This window comes from Octodon degus, unplaced genomic scaffold, assembly GCF_000260255.1.
Source record: "Octodon degus isolate 3935 unplaced genomic scaffold, OctDeg1.0 scaffold00016, whole genome shotgun sequence".
NCBI lineage: Eukaryota > Metazoa > Chordata > Mammalia > Rodentia > Octodontidae > Octodon > Octodon degus.
In genome coordinates, this window is record NW_004524592.1 from 22,743,131 (window position 1) to 22,753,850 (window position 10,720).

At 45.9% G+C, this 10,720-nt stretch overlaps 1 protein-coding gene across 1 annotated transcript in view; it reads left to right on the plus strand.

The window, feature by feature from the left end:
- The first annotated feature begins 1,187 nt into the window (after window positions 1–1,187).
- The window catches only part of Papss1 (3'-phosphoadenosine 5'-phosphosulfate synthase 1), a 73,384-nt gene continuing 63,851 nt past the window's right edge, over window positions 1,188–10,720 (plus strand). The window contains exon 1 of the mRNA XM_004626696.2: window positions 1,188–1,334. Within this exon, the coding sequence (XP_004626753.1) occupies window positions 1,275–1,334 (60 nt within the window). The 5' untranslated portion in view covers window positions 1,188–1,274. The remainder of the gene's footprint in view (window positions 1,335–10,720) is intronic.

Here is a 10,720-nt window from a genome sequence, read left to right on the forward strand (position 1 = left end):
CGATTTGATTTGAAACTGTCTCATTGCTATATGTTTATCAATAAAACTTTGAAAAAAAACAAAAAAAACAAAGTGCAACACAGGAAAAAAGAGCTCTTTTGTAAATTACTATGTTTTGCGGTAATGAGAATTCAATCCAAAGCCTCCACATCTGGCTACACGCCAGGCTTTATTTTTTATTTTGAGACAGGGTCTCAAGCTGCTTAACTGCCTTGGCTGGACTCAGCTTGTGTTCCTCCTGCCTCAGCCTCCCAGAGTGTGGGGCTTGTAGTCACAGACCAGGATGCCTGGCCCAATGCTTTTTTTTTTTTTAACCTATTAATAAATTTTATTTTGTTTGCAGTCTATACCTCATTATAGTACAAACGAAACAATATATAAGTGCTAACCCTACTTGGTAGTGGGGAATATATTTTAATTCACCTTGTTTTATAGAAAATAAAGTTTACACACAATGGCTTATGTAAAAATATATTATGTCAACCTTGTTTCTAGCAGGGTCCATATTTACATTATTTATAAGTTATTCACTGAAAAACAGAAAGGATACATCCTAGGAGGTCTCTGTCTGCAAAGCCTATGAAGAATTATTGATATAAATGTTTCATTATATGTGTACAGAGCTCCATTACATGAGGAATTTTCACCAGTTTTTCAAAATATGCTTACACACATCGGGTTACTCTCCAGGTTGACATTATTCATGCGGTTGATAAAAAGTGTGTTCCTTAATGATTCCCTCAATTGCGTACATAGCTACGGTTTTTCCCAGCCTGGGATCTAGGCATATAAAATGACTTAATGACAAATCTTTTTCCACATGGCTCACATGCATGTTCTTTCTCCTGTGTGAGTTCTTTCAGGTATAAGAATTCTTAGTAGTGAATGTCTTCCCGCATTCTTGACTGGGTTGCGGAGGAAGAGCTGGCAGAGCGGGAGTCCCGCTCAGTGGCCCCAACCAGCTAGCATGACCGAGCCACTTAGGCGCGGCGGCTCGCACGCGCGCCCACCTTCTGCGCATGCTCCGCGCGTGAGCCGCTTCCCGCCCGGATTCAAGAGGGCTCCGCAGGCCCCTAGCGGCGGGCGCCTGGCGTGGGCGGAGCGCCTAGGCTCCGCCCCATCCATCTAGCTCCGCCCAGTCCCGCCCCCAGATCCACTGCGTCTGCGTCGCCGCCCCGTCGCTCCGCGGGCCGAGCACGAGCGCGTGCGCGTGCTCGCCCCGCGGAGCCCCGCCCGGCCCACCCGCTGCTCTGGTCTCGCGCCGCCGCCGTGCCATGGAGCTACCCGGTAGCCTGTGCAAGAAGGCGAAGCTGGGTCACGGCTCGCAGAGTTGGGTGAGCAGCGGTCCGCGGGGTTAGGGGTGCTGCGGCCCGGCAGGCGCCCTTCCCGGGGGGCTGCGCGCCCGGCGCCTCCTAGCCCTCTAATTCATTTCATTTCGAGACAGGGCCCTGCTTAAGTTGCCCGGGCTGGGCTCGAACTTGCGATCCTCTTGCCTCGGTCTCCCAGAGTGCTGGGATGACAGGCGTGCACCACCTCACCTAGCAAAGACCTCAGTTTAATTAAACTAATTGATTTGTTATCTATTTATCCGTGGTGCTGGGGACCGAGCCAGGGCCTTCCTGTGGGGCTACCTTTGCCCTGGTCCTGAAGGCTGGTTTCCGCGGCCGGTGGGCGGTCGGGCTCCGCCCCGGCTCGCTGCCGTTTTGAGCCGCGCTGTGCTTAGTGCCGGTTCCCCCTTGCAAGCAAGGCCCCGCTCCGCGCACGGATGGATATCACGCTGAGCCGGCGCCAGCCCCGAAGTCCCCGCGGCCGTGCAGATGGTCCCTCACCCTGGCCCGCAGCTGTTGCAGAAAGAGGCCCCGTTGCAGGGCCTTGGTCCCCTGTTTGGGGCTGGGGTCGGACTCCCAGTATCCTGGAAAGTTGGCAGCGGGCAGGTGGGTTAGGACCCTGCGAGGAGCTGCTCCACCCGCAGGCCGTGCCCACCCGAGTACGGTCCCCGGCGCCCAGGGCTGGACCTACTCCTTTGTATATTGCATTGCGGGGAACTCGTGTTACTTTCTGCACAATGCTATTGCTCACTTATTTGTGATCCCTTTTGCCAGACTACGGTGTGTGCACCTTAGAGACCTGCCTTGAGCTGGAGACCGACATCGGGACTGGGTGCCCAGCTGGGGCTGTGACTGCAGCCAATCGAAGAGTGTATCGCGGGTCAGTGTAGGACAGACTTGTATTGCAGTTTGGAGAAGTTAGTTGGACCTGGCTGTTGTGGGGGTGCTGAGTTTTGAGGTGCAGGAGCGAGCGGCGTGGTGGAGGGGGAGTTGTTTTTCTGATTACTGTGGGGTGTCTGGGGGTGCAGGTGGGTGGAGCAGGTAGGGCTCCACTAGGGCGTGCAGATGTGATTGTACACAGAGTTAGGACTTGCTTCTGTGAAAGATGGGGTTAGAATTCTGACTTTTCTGAGACTTGCATATTTCTTTCTGTCCTTCTACTCTCACAGACTTAAGTAAACTGTCCAGGGTCCGATGTCCTTGGATTAGGAAGGTGGGAGGAAGAGAAAGGGGTGAATGAGTTACAGATCGGCACTCCCTCAGGCCATGAGCACCTCTGGATCCTGACCTTGTGGGTGTCATCCCAGGGTGCAGGCCACAGGCTGGCTGGGTGACCTTGGGGACAGAAGACTCTAAGGAAGGGAGGGGAAACCTTTCTAGGGGGCAGGATGATGAGGGCATGAGTCTTACAGGTAGTCTTGGAGTTTTGATGCTAGGCAGTGGGGAAACAGGTTGCATTGTTTTACCTAGTTAAACCCCAGGGACCTAAGGCATGCCTGACAGGGTGCAAATTCTGGCTCCATTGTTTGTAACCTTGTAACCATTGGCCTTCATTTCAGTTCTCTCTGCCTTTATCAGCACGTTTATAACCCTACAACTGGCTGAGATACTGTGAAGATGAAAGGAGTTAGTGATCAGTGTGGTTATTACATTTAATGTCTCCAAGAGGGAAATGCCACACAGCTGGTTATTGATCGAGCAAGTTATAAGCATGTTGCATTTAAAATAAATTTATTTTTATTAGTCCCCATGTGCAGTACATAATGGTTGCATTCCTCATGGGGAGTGGGTACATGGACATAATACATCTTCACTCTTACTTCCCCTCCATTCCCTCCATCTCTTGGTCCCCTTCCTATTTGCAAAACTATCTCTCTCACTGTCTTTTAATTTGCTCTTTATTTATAAGCACACTGCAGTTGAGGGAAAGCCTTCATAGCGTATCTATAAAAGCAGTCCTGTCCAGTAGAAATACAAGCCAACGAGGTAACTCAATGTTTTCTAGAGGATACATAAGAAAGTAAAAAGAAATTGGTGAGAAAAATTTCAATAATATTTCATGTTTAGCTTAATTTATCAAAAATGCTACCATTTCAGTGCAAGTACTTGTTAAATATAAGTATAGGCTCAGTACTATTTATAAAATTCTTAGTGATATGCTACCCTTTTTTGTGCTTTAAAATCTGGAGTGTGTTTTGCATTTACACACACCATTTAGCTACTCAGGAAGGACACATGGATGCTTGGTTACAGCGATGGAGTTGGGTTAAGGACAGAAGTGAGGAGCTGATTTGGAAACATGAGTTCGAGAATACAAAGCATTGCTGTGAGATGAAGTACTAAGCCTTGGGTGATAGTTCCTGTTAAAGAGGAGGTACAGGGAGGGGCTCACAGGAGACAACAGGCCATAGCCTTGCAGCTCCAGGACTGTTTTCAGCTGTTTAGGAGGGTTTCTCCCTGTGCTTGTGAGGACAGTGAAAAAGGCCCATGAGTCTCTTTGCTCTGGCTGTGTCTGATGTCCTGAGCACTGTCCTCTGTGACTGGGTCTCTCCCCAGGGGGATAGTTTCCACATGTCTGTCAGGCTGTGGGAAGCCAGGGTGCTCAACTAGGACTCAGGTGTCGTGGCCCTACTTTGCCCTACTTTGTGGGGAATCCTATTGGGCTGAGTCACCTGCTTGGACTGCCTGCTGTGGGTTCAGGTGAAGCTTTCCGCAGGAGACACTGGGAAGCGTGTGACCTGTGTTGCGCTGGCTGGGTGCTTTGATGCTGCCTTTCCTTCCTTCCACCATCACTGTTTCCTTAATGTGGGCCATGCATGGCCCTGCTGTGCTTACTCCCGCTGCTCACAGACTACATTCCTGCAGCCCCTGTGTCATGTTGTTCTGCCCTGTGTTTCCACAGGATCAGTCATACTTTATTGCAGTGTCTTGCGTCTAACTGAGCTGGTCTCACAGGATGGGATGAGGGTGGCTGTCAGGTGGTTTAGGTGCTTCTGCTTTTATTTGTTTATTTATTTATTTTAATGTATTTGGTTGTTTCAGGATCTCACTACCTAGCTCAGACTCATAGTGATCCTCCTGTTTTCAGCCTCCCCAGCACTGGGATTACAGGCCTGCACCACCATGCCTGGTCTCTGACCAGCTCAGCCTGCCCTGTGGGCGGGACTGGCGGCCTGTGGTTCTGGGCATTGAACCAAGGTCCCTGTGCTTGCGTAGGCTTGCCTAAGCTTGCCTAAACAGGCGCTTTATTCTGCTAAGCTATCTCACCGACCCTGCTTTCTGCTTTTAAAGATCCTCGGTGACTTATTATCTTAGCCCAGCTAAGCTTGCATGGCAGAGTCACATTACCATTTGTCACATACCATGCAGTGACCTTGGACATGTCCTCTTAACCCTTCTGCAGTTTGGTGCCCTCCTCTGCATATTGATAGCCTTCTTGAAGCAGCCTCGTGGTGAAGCTGATACTGTGTGCCTTCCAGGGTGATAGGGAGGATTAATAAGTTAATAAACTTAAAGTGCTGTGGTTCCTTCCACAAATTATGCCTTTCCCAAATGACTTGTCCACTTAAATCAGTGATTGGGAACCTTTTAGAGCTTCCAGTGATACAAACAGCCCAGTGGTGCATGTGTGTCTTGGATTCACCACCACTGCCTTACAAGTTAGATGCCCTTTCTCGAAGGTCAGCAGCCCACGCTGGGTTTGAGGAGGACTGGGATGGAATGAGACTGAACCAGGCCGCCAGAGCTGGAATGCAAGGCATGTTGGGTGGGGTGGTCAGGGGCAGTGTGGAGCTTCTGCCCCCGAGTGCCTGGGAGATACCGACACTGAGGAAATGAGTGTGTCCATTGTTTTGGTGGACTCTGTACTTACCGTCTGTGGTTGTTTGGGATCACAGTGGTGGAGACTTGGATATAAAAGTTGGCTGTCACTAGTTTAAATGACAGGAATCACTTTTCTTTTTGTGGCAAGGAGAAGGTCTATCCCCGTCGAACACTCATGGGAACTGGGGGCACACTTTCTTCTGCATGAGGCTGTTGTTGTGGGCACAGGTCTGGTGGCATTGTGCAGTAGAGGACTCCAACACAGCAGGCACGGTGGGCACTGAGAAGCAGGGCTGTGGGCCAAGGCTGCCAGGCATCCTTGTGGTAGGTGACATGGGGCAGCAGGCTTCTCTGCAGCAGGCCACCTGGCGACATGGGGCCAGCATCTGGGCTGGGGATTCTAGCAGAAATGAGGTCAAGGTGCCTAGAGTTCTGTGCTATCTGGTGGGATTTGGTGAGGCAGGGTCCTTGTCAGTGCCAGTCAGCTTGTGGCATCCTTCCTGGACCATTGCCCGACCCACAATAGGTGGCGAGCGAGTGGTGATGCGAGGTCAGTGTGTGAACTCTGGTCCTTTGGGCAGGTGGACACGGTTGTGGCCAGGTCCCCCTGTTTTGCATCTGAGTGTTTGGTCTATCCCCGTTGTCATACACTTGCAGCTCTGTGGCTCTGAGTTCACCCAGAGAAGTACAGCCCACTGACCAGTGTCACACCCCAGAGCCACCTGTCCTGTGGCAGCAGCTGGCCCACCTTCCCCTCTGCACTCCCCAGGCCCCATGACCAGTGCTTCTATGTCTGGCTGTCGCACTGTGGATGTTCCCACAAAAGGAACAGTGCAGTGTGTGGGCAGGAGTTGCTAGAATGCCGAGAAGATGCAGGTCAGAAGTGTAAGTGGTCATGCAGCCTGGTGACAGGACTGATTGTGAACTGTTCCTCAATGTAGAAGGGATTAAATGCATTCATTGTCCAAGTTCTTCTGGGCTGAAGATTGGAATGTCCATCATCCTGCCTTTTACAAGCTGGAAGGAAAAGCAGACCATCTTTTAGGGTAAATGCCTTGTACTTAACTTTCATGGAACCCTGACTAGGAACCAGAATGAAGATTGGGCATTGTAGAAAATGGCAAGAGTTGCTCATGGTCTCAATTTGCCCAAGAAAATGAAGATCTATGTGTGTCCAGAAAGATTACAAGTATTAAATGGTCCATAAATAACACAGATGAGGAGGGCAGCAATGTTGAGGGGGCTCCTGGTGTTCACCCCGGCACCAAGCCAGTAGATATTTCTAGAAAGCATTCTCTGTGGTTTGAAACAACCTGCTTGGTTTCTTTTCTGCAGACAGAAACTGGGCCATTGAAGTCTGAGAACAGAAATTTGACTTGGAAGGAAATGACTTACTCTTGACCCCGAGTAGATTGCCCGTGTCTTATTTCTTAGCAGAATTCTAGGAGAATGTGGCTGGAATGTGTATAGAAGGAGAAGAAAGGGGAAGGAGAGTTTGCATTAGAGTCTTAAAATTCAGATGGAACCCCACTGCCAGGTAACTCTTGAGTGCTGATGAACCCTGAAAATACAGGGCTAGGAGAAGGTGGGAGGCCTTTGCTTTGACAGGTGTTTTCTTTTCTATGCCATGGAGCGTGGGAGCATATTTGTGGTGTGCAGAGGAGTAATTGGAGTCTGGTGTCTGATTATTGGGCCTCGCGCTCCTTTCCACTGGGGTTCTGTGTTTGTATGCTCAGGGACTCCACAGTTGCCTCCTCTTAGTTATTTTGGAATGCAGCGCTCATTGCTTGGACTCCAGTTGGTGACGTGTGCTCGAGCCGCAGAATGCTTCCGTCCTCACCGGACGCTTGGCCCTCATGCTCCGCCCTCCTCCTCCTCTTCCTCTTCCCAGCACCTAGGAACAGCGAGTCTACCTTACTTTCATGTGGTAACTTGTTCTTAGCTTCCACAAATGAGTGAAAGTGTGCAGTATTTCTTTGTGCTCCTAGCTTAGTTCAGTTCGTGTAACATTCTCTACTTGATCCATATTGTCGTAAGTGACAAAATTTCATCCTTTTTATGACTGAATAATTTTTGTGTGTTACACAAATATAAATATATTCACAAAATTTTAAAGTATTTATTCTTTTTTTCCCCCTTCATTTTAATGTATTTGGTACAGGGTCTTACTATACAGCGTGGACTCTCCATGATCCTCCTGTTTTCAGCCTCCCCAGTGCTGGGATTACAGGCGTGCACCACTACTCTGGGACTCATTTGCAAGTTCAACACGCCCGGGGACAGGGCCAGTGCGGCGTGCGGGTCCACGGATGGAACTCTGGTCCCTGTGCTTGCCAAAGCAGGCCCTTAGTCTGCTGAGCTATCTCACCAGCCCTTAATATTTATTCTTTCATTAGTACGTGTTTACAGTATATCATATTTTGTCCTTAAACAAAATATGTCTGAGGAAGCAGGTACATATACTTAATTTTTACAAATTCTCTTTCTGGTCCCTTACACCCCTAGATTCCCCTCTCATTTGCAACAATTACCTCCCTGTTTCCTGTTGTCTTTAATGTATTTGTATTTTGGATTTTTCATAAAGGAAACCATGTGATATACTGGTGTGTCGTTTAATATTATGATCTCAAAGAGCATCCCTTTTTTTACAAGTGATTCACACTTATCCTGCTTGGTGGCAGAGTAATATTCCATTGGGTATAAATCCCACATTTTCTGTATCCATTCATCTATTGATGGACATACAGGCTGCTTCCATGGCTGGGCTGTTATGAATTGTGCTGCTGTAAACATGGCTATGCATGTATCAGGGCAGTATGAGGTCTTTGCCTCTTTTTGGAAGATCCCTAGAAGGGCAATAGCTGGGTCAAGTGGGATTTCTAGTTCTAGTTTTTTGAGAACTCTCCACACCAATTTCCACAGTGGTTGTATGAGCTTACAGTCTCACCAGCACTGTTACTGTGGAAGGGTTCCTTTCCCTCTGTGGTATCACCAGCATTTGTTACTGTTTGACTTTTTGATGGTTGCCATTCTTTCTGGGTATAAGATGGACTGTCGGTATTGTTTTAATTTTCATTTCTCTGATGGCTATGAATGTTGAGCATTTTTTCATGTATTTATTATCTATTCATACTTCTAAAAAGTATTTCAGTTGCTCAGTTTCTGATTGGATCTTTTATCGTGAAAGGTCTGGTTTTTTTTGTTTTTTTTTTCCCTAGCTCTTTGTGTATTCTAAATATTAGTCCTCTATCAAAGGAGTGGCTTGCAAAATTTTTCCTTTTCTGGGATAGCCAGATAGCTCAGCAGACTAAAGTGCCTGCCTAGGCAAGTGCTTGGAGACCGGGGTTCCATCCCTATGCCAGCCCCACTCCCTGGGGCACACTGAGGTGGTAAATGAGACTGGGAGTGGTAGTGCACACCTGTAATCCCAGTGCTTGGGAGACTAAAAACAGGAGGATCCTAGAGTACAGTCTGTGTAGTGAGACCCTGTAGACCCTGCACTAAATACGTAATTTTTTTTTTTTCCTTTTCTGTAGGTTATCTTTTCACTCTGTTGGCTGTTTCCTTTAATGTACAGAAGCTTTATTTTTTTAAAAAATGCACTTGGTACAGGGTCTCACTATTCAGTAGTTTTTTAATTTGATGTGATTTCATGTGCTTATTCTTTTTTTTTTTTTTTTTTTGGCAGAACTGGGGATTGAACTCAGGCCCTTGCACTTGCCAGGGAAGCGCTCATTCCACTGAGCCATCTCCCCAGCCCCATCATGTGCTTATTCTTGATATTTTTTGTGCAATTGTAGTTCCACCTGGAAACTCCTTATCTGTGCCTGTCTTCAGGAATTTTACCTATTTTATTTTCCAGAAAATTAAGTACTTCTGTTTTAAAATTTATGTCTTTGATCCATTTTGATTTTAGTTTAGTTCCTGAAGAGAGATTTGGAACTTGACTGTATCTTTTGTGTGTGGATAGCTAGTTTTTGCACAGTGTCATTTATTGAAGCGGCTACTTTTTATCCAGTGAATGATTTTGGTCCCTTTGACAAAGATCAGATGGCTGAATGTACCTCTGGTTGTTTCTGTATCTTCTGTCTACTCCACTGATGCATGTTTCAGTTTTTAATGCTATTTTTATGCTGTTTTGATTATTACTGCTTTGTAGTTTTGAAGTCAGGTAAGTTATTTACAATATTTTGAAGTCAGGTAAGTTACTTACAATATTGATTTTTCCAGTCCATGAGCAAGGAATATCTTTCTACTTTTAAAATTTTTTCTATGAGTTTTTGTTGTTTTACAGTTTCATTTTAGAGATCGTTTACTTCTTTGGTTAAATTTACTTAGAAATATTTTATTTTTATTCTTGCATTGCTTTCTTAATTTCTTAATTGCCTTTTTATTTTCTGCTTGCGTTCTTGATTTCTTTTTACGGCCAGTTTGTTATTGGCATATAAAATACTACTTTTTATTTTAAGGAAAACAATTTATTATTCAGCAGTTAGAATTAGTCAAGCCTATTTTTCTACATAATGTGAATTTTCAACATCAGATATTTGCACCATTTGCTTCTGTTCATGTTTTCTTGACCGCTGTCTTCACTGTTCCTTCTGCACCATTGCCATGCCATACCCGTGGCAACGGAGTGTTTTTAACAATTGCCGAAGGACTTGTGCATTCATCTGCAGCTGTCTTATTACAGCAATTTTCTTCAGTTATCTTCTGTGGCAAGTTCTTCAAAACTGTTGTTCACAACCTTCATACTTCTTCAAAATGCATAAACTTGGCTGTACCTCGAGCAGCCTGGGGACAGACCTCCAGGTGCTGCCGCCGCCCTGAGGACAAGCTGACAGCGACCCGGTCACCTCGCTGCTTCTTTGGAGGCTAGGGGGAAAGGCCAAAATGCTACTTTTTGTGTTGATTTTATGCCCTGAATCTTTGTTGAATTCACTTATCATGTTCATAGTTTTGGTGGAGGCTTTAAGATTTTGTACATGTCATCCTTAAGTAGGGCAGATTTGACTTCCTTTCTATTTTTCTTTTTTCCTTCTAATATTAATATTTTAATACTTTAAAATTAATTTAATGTTTTAAAATTTTGCCAGTGATTCTTTTGTTATTAGTATATGCAGTTGCAACAATGAAATAACACAGTGTAAAGAAGGAGGAGCATCTTCTCTCTGTTTCTTTTTCTGGTGTGATCAACGCTGGGAGCTACGCAGACCCTGTGTGCCTTACTCTTTCCTCTTAATGAGAGTGTTCGCCCGCATTCTCAAGCAGAATCACAGACCAGCACTTTGCAATATCTTTTTTTTTTTCTTTCTTTTTTTTTTTAATTGTCCAAAACTTACTGTAAAGAAAAAAACCATTAAAGCATATACATAAAAAAATATTAGCTATGGAAGAACAAAATTAAATAGCATCTTATTCCACATTAGAAAGAAAGAAAAAAGAACCAAGTGTGTAAGAAACTAGACTAATTACAGGACTGAAAAAAAAGATCTGTCCTCTTTGAATTTTATACTTAGCAAACATACCTTTGAAAACTAAAAGTAAGATTTTCTAGTTATACAAACTTG